Below are 17004 nucleotides of genomic sequence, written 5' to 3'. Positions count from 1 at the left end.
ACTGAATAAGGAAGAGAGAAAATTCTATAAACCACACATTATAAGAAAACCTTTTTAAAAAATATAAAAGTAGCTAGAACCTTACCTTTTTCCTTTTTCTCCACAGACTGCATGTGAACAATTCTAAAATGTTTCATCACTGAGTATATGTGTGTGTATCAATGTCTACCTGTCATCTATCTCTCTGTCCATCTGTCTGTCCATCCATCCACTCATCTGTCTGTTGTTTATCTGTCCATTCATCCATCCATCGATCAGTATTTCTGTCCGTCCGTCCGTCCGTCCGTCCATCCATCCATCCATCCATCCATCCATCCATTTATCTATCTACCTGGTTTATGTGAAAGCAATTTGCTGTCACCACTTCATCAAAACCATAAGGAAATTTTAGTTAGACCTTCGATGAGATAAGAAAATGGAGACAGTTTTCTAACTGCTCCAATCAAAAAATTTGAAAGTATGTTTAATCAGTAAAGACCTTTCCTCCTCAATCCCCAAATATTTTTTCTCTTATTTATTAATTACTGATTTTTAAAAATAAGTCAAACATGTCTTCATACTTTTAGAGTTGCTTAAAAATGAACTGCAACCAATTATTTTTTGGTGCTTATTTCAGGTTATAGAAAATAAAAAAACTATCAAATCCTACATTAGTAGAGTATACAACACAGTGTAGTTGAGCAATTAAAAGACTCCAACTAGTTATGAAGCCATTTACAAGATATTAAATTATCGTAATAACACTTTCAACTTACTTAGTGATCAATTCTCAGGCATTATTCTCAGTGTTTTTCAGATTACATTATTTTGGCAAACTAAACAAAATAACATTTACATGCCAAAGCCAAAGCAGTTCTCCCCAAGAGATATTAATGTTTTGTATATGTGTATACATAAAGACAAACATGTGTAGCTTCATGATTAAATGCTTATATAGACTTGGATTAAATTCTGTTTTTGCTACTGATTTGTTTTCAGGGCCTTGCAAAGTTACTTTGCTTCTCTGTGTCTCAGTTTCTCTTTCTGAAAAATGAGGAAAATAAAACCTACTATAAATGTTTTGGTAAAAATTATGAGATGTAGAAAAAAATATGGTATTTTTTCACAAAAAAATGGAAAAAGAATAAAAATATGGCAATATATATGTGTATATGTGTAATCATACAGATAATAGTTAGCATTATATAATAAAATGCCTAGTCACACACATACACAGAGATTATATAATTGAATAAAATGATACAATTTGATCTCTTGTATGAAATAAATACATATGGTTCCAAAGTATGTTTTTAAACAAATTAGCAGTACAGATTTGCATTTAACTCAGTAACTATATATCAAACACATATACACATACATCATTCATATGGAGGCCGGAAAAAAGTATATATGGTTGCAATTTCCATAATCAACATGGTTAAAGTACAGCATTTTCCCTCATTTGGGAAGGGTCTTAAAAACTCAAAAAAGTTTTTACAGCACCAGTAAAATATGAGATTGGATGGATTGTATCTGTAACATAAAGCCCAGATGCTGATTATATACGGCAATAAAACTGACAGTTCTTTGCAATTTCCCCATCTGCGTTTAATGTAAATGGCAAAAACAGCTGCCAGAGAACAGAACATAGATTTAACGGAGTGAAGGGGGTGTGTGGAATGACTCTAGCTTCTGAATCTTGGACTGTCCAACGTAGCCAAACACTCTCCTCCTCAGGAACGTCAGATCAGCATTTGAAAAGGAGGAAGCGGCAATATTTCTTTGGCTTCGGGGACTCTCTTGTCTATTACATAGCAATTCTAAAGTAAAGACTTTCTAGTTCTGGAATGTTACTTCTAACATTAGTAGTAAATGCCATTGAAATCCTTCATGTGTCTCCACATAAAATGACCCAGAATTCTTTTAGACTAGGATATTATTTCTGTTAAGTAATTGCAGTCCCCAGGACATTGTAAGTTTAATAAATATCTTCAGCAGCTGAGTGAATATTGGCCCCTAGAGAGACATACTTTGCATATACTAGCATTTTTGCCTGAGGACTGTGCCCATACTCATTACCAATCATCCCTTCCCTGGCATGACTTATTCCTGAAAATTGTCCATTTCCTTAATCTTATTTTATTTCTCGTGATGTCATTCTAGGGCACGTTCCCCTGAGTGTAAACTCAATTGATGTTTTCATAGTAGCATTAACTCCTTTTCCACTTCGTCTTTAAGCACTTAAAGCAAGACAAAAATAAGTGTGTGTTCCTATTGACCTCATATTTCAGGCAGTGACATTTCAAGTGTTAAAATTTTCATGCATGCACTCACGTGGATGCGGAGTCAAATGCAAAGACACACTCAATACGCACAATCACCTGGTTTAGATTGAGAGGGGAATTCAGAGGCATGGGCTTGCAGATGGAGTATAGATATATAATGCCAAAAAATACTGTTTTCCTATATAATTTTTCTTTAGTAATCCAGGAAAGAAAAACAGATTGTTCTGTTGCTTGTGTTTCATTAATAACTAAAACCTTGTGACTACTTACTGTGAATCAGGCACTGAGAAAAGTCTTCCATTTGGTAATAATTTTAGTTTTAAAAACATTATGTAAATTATCTTTACACATTGCTTATTTCAAAGTGTTACTCAATGAGTGGGTAGCAATTTGCATTCTCCCCAACCTTGCACTGAGTTATTGTCCAAGTTATCCATCATCTTTTTCCTAAAGTTTAGATAACTGCGTGATCGCTAGTGGAATTTGAACTACATAAATTTTCAACGTAATCTTTCCTGTTGGTAATATACCCATAAATCTATAAATTAATTACTAAAAATGACTCATCTAAGAATGAATAATCACTTGACTATGCCCCAGCTGCCTTGATGTTTCTGTTGAAGTCCACCCAGGTCTCTTCCTTTACATCCAATGGGACCCATGTTTTCCCATAGAAGACTTTAGGAAGACACCACAGCAGCACAAAGGCCACTTGAAATCGCCCGCCATCGCTACCTGCTGCCAAGCCTGCCTTCACCAGGCCTTCGAGAGACAGTTGCTCACATTCCTAGTGAGTTCCTTTTGTCCAAACCTCTCTCTACTCCATATTGAGTGAGTTTTCTAACTAACAAATCAAATCATGCTACTACCCTGCTCAAGACTTTTCCTTGCAACCAGTTTCCTTCTTCAAGATTAGACTTCTTTACATTCTAGCTTTTGAAAACTTTTAATTTTTCAGAGATATTATACTCCTCTCACTTGACTGGGATTTTGCATATGTTCTCTTTCTGTGCTTGCAAAACACATCCTCATACCCGAAGGTTCCTTGCTTCACCCAGGTGAACCGAGGGGTTCCTTCTTCTGTGTTCTCTGTACGTATGCATTTTATTCCTTATCAGATAATTTTAAAAATTTCTCTTTATGTAAAACTTCCATTCTCTGCAGTGTAAACATTTGGAAAGCTGGAACTGTGTTATTTAAACTGTAATGCCTGATGCAGAGAAAGCACTCCAGAGGGAATGGGTGAAGAAGGCAAAAGAGGTGAAAAAATATATATGTTGAGTATGTAGAATTTAATATAATTAGGGGTTCAAAATTCTGAAAAGGGGAAATGCAGTACCAGCATGCAGGAAGGGTTAAACATATATGGGAAGAGTGTTTGTTTAAACCGAAAAAATAGAGAAAAAAAAATATTTTTAAAGTTATGTTCAGTATCATAAATGGAGGTTGTAATCGGGTATAGCATTCATGAATATTCTCACTTTCACTTCTTTACACTTATGCATGTGAGTGGCCCAGAGGAAATAAAAGGAACACAGGGCCTTCCAAACCTCAGACCTGGCTCTGTCATCATGGGTCTCTTTTCGGCCATTTTTATTACTGGCAGCGTAAGAGTAGTTCAGTGAGTTTGCACAGTAAAGTGTTTCCTTTCCATTATACCTATTTGAATAGCATGTCTTAATAAAAGTATTCTAGTTTCTGAGAATTTGCAATCCACCTTAGAAAGCACTGAAACAACACTCAGTGTTCTGACAACATCGCTCTGATCCTTCCCCTTCCCATAACTTAAACTTTCCCCTGACTGTCTTCTCTCAAACCAAAGAAAGATTTGTATGCCTCCCAGCTTTGAGGCCCTAAAAATGGCCAGCAAGAGCAAAGCAGTAGACATTAAGAGTAACTGAGACATGCTAAACTGTTACAACTTATGTCCTTACTAACTATTCTTCTTGATTTATGGAATTTCTCGATAATGGTTTGAACAGGTGATATACCACAGAAAATCTATAACTGGATTAACGAGAACTAAATGTCTACTTTATAGCAATCCATCACATTGTATTTGGAATTTTATACCTCAAAACATGATTTAAGTAATTAATTCTGAGGATTTGATATATAGAGAACCAATTTGCTATTAATGATTTTGTTGCCATGGGCCAGATCGTATGCAGACTGGCTTCTGGCATTCCATGCATACAAAAGCAAGGTTTCAACAAGCAGAGTTCAAAGTAGCAAAGTACTAGCAACCACTTCTTTCTTTTAAATGTAATTTCACCTTATATTACACATTATATTCCCCTCCTCATCTTCATTAGTCTAAATTCCTTTGTCATATGAGACAGTAAAAAAATATGACAAGGAATTTGGACTAATAGCGATCGGAAATATATATATTTGTTTTTCACTATGAAGAAGAGAGGCTTAGAGACTCTCCAGATTGTGTTCCAAGACCCCCTCTGGCTGTCCCCAACACTGTCCTTCTCCCCATTCACACTCTGCTGTGTGTTGGGGCGGACACGGTGAGGAAAGAGACATGGTCCTGCCCTCCTTAAGTTTGCAGTGTAACAGAAGGGTTTGACATTATTCAAAATATAAAATTAAAGCGTTAGAACTTCTATGCAGGCTAAATTCAGGGAGATATGAGAATATTTAACAGAGGATAAGAAAGATGGCATTATAGTTCTAGATATAAAGTAATATGACGCAGGTCTCAGGTTTGCAAACACGCCTGTACTTGAGTGCCTTGTCTCTCTCTATGCTCCTCCTATCTTCTCTCAGCACGTAAGTTTCTTAGTTTCCCGTGCCCTGTTTTTCTGACTAATCAGTCAGACTCTTGTGACTTTTTTTTCAATATTCCCCTTCACTCCATCCCAACAAACTAGGAAGCCATGTCTCTCTTTCTTGGGAAGCTAGACAGAAAAACGAACATGAACTTTGGAGTCAGGTAAATTTAATAGTACAGCCAGTTTAACCACTTCACAACTGAATTTTTGTTTCACAAGATTCCTTAACAGTTTTGAGCCTCACCATTTTTTCTTCTTGTCTTTTTTTTTTAAAAAAAATTATTGTTGTTCAATTACAGTTGTCCCCATTTTTCCCTCATTGCTCTCCCCTGCCTTGCTCAGCCCCTCCCATTCTATCCCCACCCCGGATTGTCCTTGTCCAAGGGTCAAGTCAAGGGACATGTATAAAGAGTCTCATCTTTTTAAAAAGGCAAACTGAAGTTGCCAGCCTTTTAGGCACTTGAGGTAAGCGTCTATGGCTTCATTACAGATGAAATATGACCTTAGAGAAAGATGTCTGAGATATCTGCAAGAAGACTCAATTAAGTATCATTATCTAAGGAAGAAGGAGACCTATTAGATACTGGGTTTGGTCAGTGTGAGAAAGAGAGAGTACAGTCCAAGCCAGTATGAGAAACATGCTATTCATTAATTTTTACAGATTTTATGTTTAAAAAGCACTAATGTCTTTTCTACAGAAATGCACATATATATATTACATATATATGTAATAATTAGGTGCAGTCAGAATCCAGTTTCTAATCTACAAATTGGGAGGACAGATCTTGGGTCATGGTAAAAATCAACAGGATAACAAGCCTCCTTGGAGAAAACCACCAACATCTATCTAACAGATGCCTCTGTGCTGGTTTTCCCAAGTATGCCAGCAAAGGTCAATGGAAAGATCAAATCATATAATGTGTGTATAACATCCAATACTGCAGGTATTGGGTAAATATTAGTCTTTTTCTATTCTTTCTTCTCCAATTCTGACTTTAAAAGATTGTTTCCCTTCTATATATTAACAAGTAACTGTTTAAACAAGTATCAGAAATGTGTAATTACAGATGCAAACACAAAGCAAAAAAAAAAAAAAGGATAAGTTAAGTAAGGTTTTTTTTGGTAATTGATTACTCCAAGAAGAGCACATACATACTTTCTTTTGGTCAGAATTATATAATGAGCCCTGGCTGGTGTGGCTCAGTGGATTGAATGCTGGCCTGTGATCCAAAGGGTCGCCGGTTTGATTCCCAATCAGGGCACATGCCTGGGTTGCAGGCCTGGTCTCCGGTAGGGGGTGTGTGAGAAGCAACTACACATTTATGTTTTTCTCCCCCCCACCCCCTCTCTCTAAAAATAAAATAAATAAAATCTTTTTAAAAAATTAAAAAATAAAGAATTATATAATGAGATAGTTGAAGGAAAAAGGACAAACCACACAGTAAGAAATCAACTCAACATTATTGAAAGAAATATCTGACAACTTTCAATAAAGAAAGTCTAATAATTTATGGTAAAACCCAGACTAAAAAATTATTTTTAAAATATGAATGTATAATTTTTAGTTCATCATATATTAAAAACCTGGATCTATAAAAAATTTTAGAAGATGTTGCACAGCTTTATTTCCACATTTTATGAATTTCACTGATGTCCTTTATTCTAATAAAAAATAGATTACTAAGCTGGTAAATTATGCCAATATAACCTATGGTAATGGGGGTATTTTGTTGGAGTTGAAGATCTAAATGATTTATTACCATATGCTCTACTGATAAAGCTGATAATGTAATAATCAGGCAAATAAAATTCACCTAGAGCTAAACATATATTTTCATCTCAACTTATAAATTTAATTTATTCTAGCTTTACTGCATACACCACCTCCTCAATATAGGCAAAACCAATGGGACATATTATTTTGTATAACTTTTATGTTACTAAATTCTACCATTATACAAAATCTATAGAGCATGCAAAGTAGAAGAAAGGCTCTATTGTAAAAAATAAAATAGACTACATGAGATAAACCATTTTAAATGTCTCATATTACTTTTAGTCTTTCACATTCCTCACTGCCTGTTTCATTTCAGCACCTCCAAGGCTCTCATTGGTACTTTGGCATTTCACAAACATTGCTCACCACCACCTTCCTTACCCGTTTTGGTCCTGCCCCTCAGCTTCTTACATACACCAATATAATCCTCATCTCCCAGTCTCTCCTACTCAAAACTCTGGCATCATCTTTGGTCCATTTTTCTCCATTATTCCCTCATCGCATCAAATTTCAAATCCCATTAATTCTGCTTCCACATCATCATTCTGACAGTTACTTATTAGCCCCTGTTCTTGTGACATCTCCCCTCGATCAACATAATAGCCTCCTAAGAGGCCTCAGGCCTGGTATTCTCTCCTTTTGCCAACCACTGGTATACGGCTGTCAGATTAATTATTGAAGATTCAGATTAAAACTCCCGCATTCAAGTGCTGTCTCAATAAACCCAAAGATCCTTATTCTATCAAAGGCCCTCCAAGAATTGGCTCCAGCCAACCTTTCCAACTTTATTTCCCTGCACTCCCTCTTGCTACAAACACCAAAGTGAGCTTTGTAGTGCCCTGTATCACCATTCTTCCTGCTTTTGCTCATGATGTTTTATTAACATTGAAAGTCTTTTTGTCATCTCTGCATTTCTATTCACTACCTATTCTTCAAGGCCTACCTCACAAGTTACCTCCCCCACACACGAAGGCTTCACTGATCAAGGTACCATTTATTGAATGATTACTATATGCTAAGCGCATAAAGCGCAACATGTGTTAATGATTCCGTGTCAAACTAACAATAACCCTTGCTTTCAGATGTGGGGACAATCTCAAAGAAGAGAAGTAACTTCCACAGTCTCACAGAGAGTAAGCAGTAGGCAGACCTGTGGTTCTAACTAAAACTTTCTGATTCCTATTAACCACTCTCCCTTGCCCTCCACTTTACGCCCTCTGTAATAAATACCTTTGACTTTATTTGTTCCTTTCTTACAATGAGTTACTATTTTGTACCTCATTTCATAGTTTTTGAGTGTCAGATTTGCTAGTCATTTGATGAGAGATCTCTGGAGAACTCATGCTGCCTTTATACAACGTTCAATAAATGCTCATGCCCGGATAGATGAATATGCTATTCCCCCGTTCTAAAACTTAACATGTCTTTCTACTATCTAGTTCACCACATATTACACCTTCTAAGATGAAAGTCCTTCAATACTCTGTGGTCTGAAAATTATACAGAGATGTCCTTTTTCAGGTATCCTTTTCCACGATGCCTCAACATGCACCTAGTACTTCGATTAAGCTCAAATGTACAATCTCTAAAACTCAACACTCACTGCCACCTCTGCCCTAGGTTCCTGCTCTTTCTCTTTTATGGGTTGTCACCTATCTCTTCTGAAACCATATATTATTCTTCTTTCCAGGTTCAGCTAAAAAATACTTAGAGGTCTTCTATGCAAGGCAGTGTTCCATCAGTTAAAAACTAGATGAGAATAATACCATTTTGTGCATACCTTATTCCATGTCTGGATCAAATCTCCATAAATTCTAGAATATCTACAGAGGATCCTGTCTAACACAGCAAAGCTCTAAGCATGTTTTTAATCACATATTAGATGCTTTAAAGTGATGATAGTGGGTCTTGTGAATTAAGGTTATTCTCATATATCATTTAGAATTGGTGTCTTTATAACATGGCTGCCTAGGTGGTTAAGAAGCGCTCTCTCAGTGAATGGATAGTGGAATAAATTAGAGCAGTTAATTGGCAAAAAATAAATAAATAAAAGAAGGAGGCAACTTCTGGTGGCAAGACAGAATATATTGTTGTATCATAAAATTGTACACCTGAAACTTATATTATTACCAATTGACCCCGATAAATGTAATAAAAATGAATAGTTTTTGAAAATAACTTAATTATTTTGTGCCTACTATATAGATTTATCACAAGAAGGAGGCCCTATTTTATTATTTCAACAAAAAGATGCCCAAAGCTATTCATTTAGTTAATATTTAGAATTGGTGTCTTTATAACATGGCTGCCTAGGTGGTTAAGAAGCGCTCTCTCAGTGAATGGATAGTGGAGTAAAGATCTCCCTTCCTGTTTGCGACTTGAGATGGTAGTAGCAGTCCACTTCCCATTTTGCATGACCTTGCTATATGCACATGACTTACGCTTGGCAAGGACAAGAGCACACTGCGGCTGCTCACAAGATCGGAGTGAAATACTTTGTCAAGAGATTTTAACTTCTGATGGGTTTAACGCTGACTCAAATAGGCAAATGTGATCACTCATTTAACTATCTAATTTTTTGACTCATTATCCTTTTTTGTCCTTTGCGGTGGACTATATAATAGTTTGTACAGAATAGCTAAACCGCATTTGAAAATGTGAGCTCTTGAGGAGGGAGAACACTGGTCCTCCTGCTTCTGCGATTTACCCTCTCCGCGTCAGGCTTGAAACAGACTGGGGGGGACCCTTGGACCCTCTAGGTCAGGCTGAAATAGCCATTCTTATTTTTCCTAAATAGCCCCATAACCCTTCCCCAAGGGAAGGAAAAGTATGTTTAACCTTAAAATGCCTTCCTTTAAATTCCACCTGTGTTTTAAAAAGACAAATCCTAGCCATTTTAACAAGACATTTAATTAAACAGAGTAAGGGTCAATACCATTCTGAAAGGAACATTTGTCTAAGCTAATTGATCAGATTTGCCTTTGATAAACCCAGACTCTCCTAAGGAAAGTCATGGTCTGGGTCCCTGGGGAGACAGAGGGGTAGAGGAAGATTTCAGGGCACATACATTTCGGTGATAGTCTCAGGCAGATTCGTGGGAATCTCAGTGAGACCTTTCCCACGACAGTCTACGATATTGTTGCTACAGGTGCAAGCAGCTGGACAATGCAAAACACTGCAAGAAGGAGCCATAAATGACTGGTGACCTGAAAAACACAAAAACACAAACAGCAATTACATTTTTCCTCCTGAACTTCATAATTATGAGACATGCAAGCTCATGTCAAATAACAAAGCATGTCAAATACATTACTCAAATACCTGATTGTAAAATGGTCCTGTATTTCTAAAACAGATTTTAGGAGGCATGCATTTATAATTTTCGTGCCAACACTCTGATGAAGCAAAGGAGATTTTTAAAGGGAATTATAACTATGATAATTTTTAACACTTGAAATCATTGTGAGAAAGGATAAATTCAGATGTGAAACTAGAACTCTATTAGAAACTATTTTGAAGTCCAGAAAAGCATCAGCTTCAGACTAAGCCACGTTTCATTTCTAATAAGCTTAAATAGAGCTTGGTCTTTACTCGACTTGTATAGCTTAACTTACTTTATCTCAAAAATAAAAATTTCCCTCTTGGTAGGCATAACTGTTGATTTTAAATAAGTAATCACGTGGCAATAAATGTGGCGAAAAATTAGTTCATGCCAAGTTTAATGTCTGAATAGGTGCAAAACCAGTCATTTTCAGTTATAATGATAATTTGTAACACAGCATTCTGTAATTGTTGGTATGTGTCTATTTTTGGCTTCCCATAACCTAAAACGTTAGCATAAGTATTCTTTTCCTGCAGGTAGATAACTTTTCTGCTCACTATTTGGAAACGATACTATTTTGAAGTGAGATTTGACTGCTCGAATGAGGCAGGGCGGTGTTGGCGGTGTTTTGGCAAAGGGGTGTGTGCCTGCGCATGGCGCTGCTGCCCGGTGGCCCTCTCTCCTTGCCTCCCAGCCAGCTCTCACACTGGACAGAAATGGTCTCAGCCTAAACAAGAAATGTGCACTTGCCTTCTGGCTCATCTAGGGAACAGGAAGGGAAAAGTGAAGAGAGAAAAAAGTGGTTAGTAACGAGTTGTTAGTCATTTCATTATTTAATTTTATAAAAAAGCGATCAGGCCCTACTGAGTACATTCCATGACATTATAAGAAAATTTGGTTTGGGTTATCAAAAGTGTGTGAAAATACATAAAAAGGACTAAAAGATACCAATAACTTAGAATCCTGTACTAGCACATCTTTTCATTCCTTCAAGAACTGGTTAACTATTTATAATGTATTACATATATTATTAAAATGTCTTTTATTGTATTTTGGACAGTTACTTCTAAAGCAGAACCAGCCCTATATTTATAAAGGAAATTATATGTTAATATGGATCAAAATAATATTAACATATAATTTTATAAATACAGTATACATATCTACCTATTTAACTATTTATCCATGGATTGGCTCATAATATTACATTTCTCAACAGTTGTTATGAGGAAGGTGAAATGAGGCAAATATATGTGAAATACTTAGATTGGTGCTTAAGCACATATAAAGAACTAAGTAAATGTTACCTACTGATATTTTAAACAGTCCATGTCTTATTTTTGTTTTCAGATTTTTGTTACTAAAGCTAGCCATTTATCTCTTTTAAGTAGAAATGAACCCCTAGTATATATGTATACACAGAAAGCATTCTGTCACTCTGCAGCTATAGTGGAGTTACTTTTTGAATTTCCAAGCAGAGATCCAGGATTAATTAATCATATTTCCAGTTGTTAACATAAAAGTAGTTATAAATGATTACTTAAAGGGAAAATAATGAGTAGCAAATAGACCTAAAATCTAGGGATTTCCTATATTTCCCCTGGAGTGAAAACTGAAAAGTCTTTCATCATACTTTGGGTACAGGTAATCAGTAATTACCAACCATGCACAAATGTCTTAGAACATATTATTACCATCACTGAAACCGAGGATTTCCATACAGTGATTAGTGCACAATTGCATGTGTTAGTGAGAAACATCGAAACTCTTAAAGCATGCGTTTTTCACCGTTTCCTTAAATACGGCATAAAATCAAACAGCATAAAGGTTCTGTCTCCCTTACCACTGCAGACAAACTCTCGTTTTTGAACCTCAGCTACATTATGGCCCCTCAGGTGGGACGGGCCCATGCACTGGGTGTAGAGGCCCACGCGGGGCCTCTGACGCAGCCAGTCAGAGAGCCAGGCCAGGTGGCAGTCACAGTACAGGTTGTTGGAATGCAGGCGACTAAATGGAAGGCAAGAAGTTTAAGACAAGAACACAGAAACAGTTATTTCAAAACCTGGTAAAAATTCTTTAGCATTAATAAATAGCTTTATTTCTCAACACATTATTAGATAAAGCTTAGCAACTTTTAATCAAATTATTTGTCTGAAAATTAAACTGGTTTATAAGCACAGAATCAAGTCTCTCGTCTTTTACCTGTAAGCCAAGCAAACAGACTGAAGCTGCAACATGACCATGGAAATTCTTCAGCTGTGTTCACCCAAAAGGCTAAAGAGGAACAGGGAGTCTAAGGCCAGTTGCTCTGCAGTCCAGACACAATGACGGCCAATCGGGGTTGAGGAATGGGGAGGCAAAGCATGGGATAGGCTAGAGGGCTAGGAGGCATGTTAACAAGTCATGGTTCCCAGTTTGAATTATTAGTTAGCCCTCTCATTATTAGTCTCTGCAGAAACTGCTTGTGGAATCTTTTCAGTGGCTCACTTTTATTTTTTGCTCAACAAAACAAAAATATTTCAGTATAAAAATACTTCTTTCAGACCCGTATTCTGATTTCCTTCTTTCTGTGTAGTATCAGAAAAAGGGATCAGCAGCTTTTGGCTCTTGGGAACCTATCCTCAAAGAGTAGAAACTGGAATTAAAAGCCATAAATGGCTAGGAGTGAAGGAATTAAGTGGCCCCCCTCTGTGTTGGCAGGAACCCACACCAGATCATGGAACCCATCCAAGTGGCCAATAGCACTTCTCCATTAATAAAACATCAGACAAATGTATCCACTAAATTAGGCAAATGACTTCAAACTGGCTTTTATGTTTTCTCAAACTAAAGAAAAGGACATCCAAAGCTATAAATCAAAGCATCATTCCCAGAATCACCTATGACATAGTAATACCATTTTAGCCCTTTTTAGCTGATGTGCTCAATTCTAACCCAATAACAGTAATGGATATTAAAACATGGAACTCAGTCCAGAAAGATAATTGTACCATAAAAATGGAATTTTGAAGTAGCAGTGATAATATAGAGTAATGAAACAACCAAAGCAAGGGGATTTAAAGTTAGAAGGTTTTTTCTATTCTCCTTGAGCTTGCAGATATGGAACAGTCTTGCATCAACACTAGGTGGCAAGACACAGAACAAAAAGCTATGTTTTGGGAAGGTTGGGTGACCTATGGCTCAGTATGCCTGGCAGACAGAGGGGCATCCTTTGAAAACCACATAGCACATTCCACACCATTGTTCTCTAAATATTTCCATCTGAACCAATCACATTATAGTGATTCGGTTACATGTACACCCGTGATACCAGAAAAGAAAAATGTAAAAACCTGATCAGTAAGAGAAACTGTGGTGGATTTCTTCAAAAAAAAAAAAAAAATAAGGCACACTATCAAAAATGCAGATGATAAATGATTTTACAGTCTTAGTGGCTTTATTTTGCAAAAAATGAAAGCTTGATCAATTTGTTTTTTAAAAAAATTAACCACATTTAATGAGAAACCAATTTTATTAAATATAGTTTGAGTGAACTGGGCTCGTAATTTGGTTAGATTATCCAAACTGATAGATAGCCCCCAAGAAAACAAAATTTAGTTATATCAGCATACTTTTAGAATTCCTTTACTTTACTAAATCATATTCCAAGAAAATTATAATGATAGATTACTACATACAGAGCTACATGTTAGTGAGAAAAAAAAATGACATTAAGATTTGTATTGCTTGATTATTTAAAGTCTGGCAATTCAATCAATTTTTTCTTATTAAAAACAGAAAAGAATGTAATATATCTAGTTATCAATGGTTATAAGATAAAAATATTTTGAAAACCCAATAAAAATATATGTGTTCTACTTAAAAATATACTTTTTCAAGAAGTCCAATGCTTTGGTTATGTTTCTCACACGTTGTATACAATATACTTTCTTATGTCAAACTAATTCTATAACTGAGTCCAAATGAGATTTATCTTGGAAAATGCTTTAAATAAATATCCCCACCCAGGGCTTTAAGGATTACTTTTTCAGCACGAGGAAATAAAATAGCTGTAGCAGATATTTTATTAGAGAGCCATTTTATTCACCTAAAAATATTGTAACGTCCATCCGTAACCCTGAAAAGGTATTTTTAAATAGAAATGCTGACACAACCTTAATTATAGAAACACTAGAAGGTGATGCTGTAATTTTATGTTACAAAGAATGCTGGAGAGCTAGTTTAGCTTTATTAGGGCTGCGTGACATACAGTAATAAAATCATAAAGATTTACCATTTATCATTTCTGACAGCCAATCAAGGAGCCTTCCATTTCTTAATGAAATGTGACCTCCACAATGGCGCAGAGTAAACTTTCCTCCCCCAAACTTCCCAGAACACATCACATTTAAAACACAGCTTTCAAGTTTCCAGAATAATTTACTCAAATACCATATTTAGAACATTAGTAAAACTGGTGTTTTCCTTTTCTACGCCATAATGAACTATCTGTTCTTTGCTTACTAAAAATACTACTTAAGGGGAAACCTTAATTGATTAGATTGACCTTTATATAGAGATTGTGACTACTTACAAAGTTCTAAGTTTAGGCATATGGTTGAAACTTGCCACAGAAAGTCTGGTAATGTTGTTATTGTTGAGAGTGCTGTAGAATTAAAAATATAGTCAAAAATGTTAGATACAAAATGCATTAATTATTGTATGTGTGACTATAAAGAAAGCGTCTAGTTACTATGTTTACACAAAATAACTACCGCTGGTAGAGATGGCATAGAGAACAAGATGATAAATAAATTTTATACTTTAACATATCACTATGCATTCAGTTATATATTTATTACAAATTTATGGCTTTGGCCATAGCATCTTCACTATTTGCATGTTGTCTGATGCACCATAAGCATGCATGCATGTCTGTTTACGATAACAAGTGCAAGACAGTCACAGTGGAAACAGTGAGTAGTCACATTTCCTTGGAGGGGTATTAAGTGTAATTAGTGTCCATGAGTAAATGAACATATTTGAAAGCTCCAACTGAAATCACCTAGCAATAGCACAGAATCAGTTCTCTCAGGTCCCGAGACAGAGTCCTGCTAATTGTTATTTACTGAAGACATTAGCCACTGTTGAAATTTGAGTAGAAAGAACAATATCCATATTTGGTGTTTGCCTTGGGTGCGGGTGAAGTGTCATTCGGTGGCAGTATATTAAAAGCTTAATATATTCTAGGTGTTTACTTGCAGCCACACATACTGTGCCTTTTTTTTTTTTCAGAGCTATGTGGTAATGATCATGGTTTCATGAAGCTAGAATAAACACAATGGTGGTCAAGGGAGATATGGTGAAAGTAAGTACGATTGTTGCTTGGTTCAAATTTTTCCTGCTTTTCCCCTAACGAGCATTGTTAGTTGTGTTATTACTATTTCTACCGCTATTTCTAATCATTCATTCATCTGATATTTCCTGAATGGCTCTTATTTTTATGGCACCATGAAATATTATAAATAATAAATCAGTTTCATAAACTTATATGAAAATAGCAAATAGTCCAACTGGTGAGGTGAATTACTCAAGTTACGAAAAGTTAAAGAGTTAATAAGAATAAGAAGAGAATTCTTTTTTCCTTTTGGAGACGTCTGGTTGTGACAAGAAAATGTAAAGCTCGTTGTCCAAAGGGTGTGTGAGTGCAGAGCGGAGACAGAACATGATTCGAGCGCATGGAAGATACAGTAGGCTGTTGACTAAGCAGCACAAGCTCCTGAAGGAGGCAGAAAAGATGGATTCAATAGTGCAGGTGGATACCTTGGGTTTTGGAGAAGGCTTTGAATTAGAAGTCACAAATTCACTTGCCTACAGGGGCTAGGCAGGGAGCATACATGAGAGAAGCAGGCTGGTCATACCAAAACACAGTGGGAAAGAGAGACGAGGAAGAGCAGCAGACAGCTGGGAACGAGAGCCCTGCAAAACTAGCGATGATAGTCTTCGTTGCAGTGTTAATATTCGGTGCCAATGGACTAACGCTCTGCTGTCATGTAAGGCTGCCGCACAATCTGATTTTTCTCAAGAGAAGCTAGAGTTGGAAGTTTTGAGATCAATCCTCCTAATTTTTAATTTTTAAATACTGATAACCAACTCAAATATTTCAGAGTCCGTAGGCCAAGTCCATTTGGTCTAAGCAATGTACATTTGGGAGGCCACGTTAGGCCAGCTGGTGGCTGCAGTTGTTCACAGTGGGATGTGGGGTATTCAGGGGTCGAGGGATTAACTTAAACTTCTCGGTAAAGTAAGGCACTAGAGCCACATATCTGGGACAGGCACTGAATCTATTATTCTCCAGTTTTGCAATGTATTGAAAATGAGAACTAATCCAAGTGATTTGATTTAAGTCACATGGAAAAAAGTCCACTTTATGAAGGACCTACCAAGCTCGGAATTGGACAGCTCATGTTATCTAAAAGCCTGTAGCATTCTCCTTGTACAAAAGTGGAATGAGATTTTTTTTCAAGCGCCATTAAATATATCCTGATGTTTGCACTAAAAGGTTTCACTTCTCAAAGGGATTTGCTTTCCAATGACTCCTTTTCCCACCCAAAAAATTTATGCTGACTTTATATAGTAAAAATCTTCAGAGTGCATAGCATACTAAAATGTGACTTTGAGGGTAATATATTTTTAAAGTAATCCAGTGCGGTAGATACACATTCATTCTGAGCTATAATTTCTTCAGATTCTACATAAAAGTGAAATTCACTTAATGTCGAAGCTGGTGGCTATCAATATGAAGCCTCCTCTCAAATGTTAGATTGTGTAATGCAACTGAAGAAATAAATTATCTTAGGATTTTGCTTAGTATTG

The 17004-nt window shown here is 36.2% G+C and overlaps 1 protein-coding gene across 2 annotated transcripts in view; it reads right to left on the bottom strand.

Moving 5' to 3' along the window:
• Nucleotides 1–17004, bottom strand: part of SLIT2 (slit guidance ligand 2) — a 318355-nt gene that overhangs the window by 98900 nt on the left and 202451 nt on the right. For both annotated transcript variants that reach the window (XM_054581986.1, XM_054581987.1), the window contains exons 7-9: nucleotides 14723–14794; nucleotides 11993–12156; nucleotides 9895–10033 (exon numbers count right to left, since the gene is read on the bottom strand). In XM_054581986.1, coding sequence (XP_054437961.1) covers nucleotides 9895–10033; nucleotides 11993–12156; nucleotides 14723–14794 — 375 coding nt within the window. The remainder of the gene's footprint in view (nucleotides 1–9894; nucleotides 10034–11992; nucleotides 12157–14722; nucleotides 14795–17004) is intronic.

This window comes from Pteronotus mesoamericanus, unplaced genomic scaffold (genome assembly GCF_021234165.1).
Source record: "Pteronotus mesoamericanus isolate MK-2021 breed Mesoamerican mustached bat unplaced genomic scaffold, CSHL_Meso_final contig_68, whole genome shotgun sequence".
In the NCBI taxonomy this organism is placed as follows: Eukaryota; Metazoa; Chordata; class Mammalia; order Chiroptera; family Mormoopidae; genus Pteronotus; species Pteronotus mesoamericanus.
The sequence above is the reverse complement of the archived record's forward strand: the minus strand, read 5'-3'. Positions and strand labels throughout refer to the sequence as shown.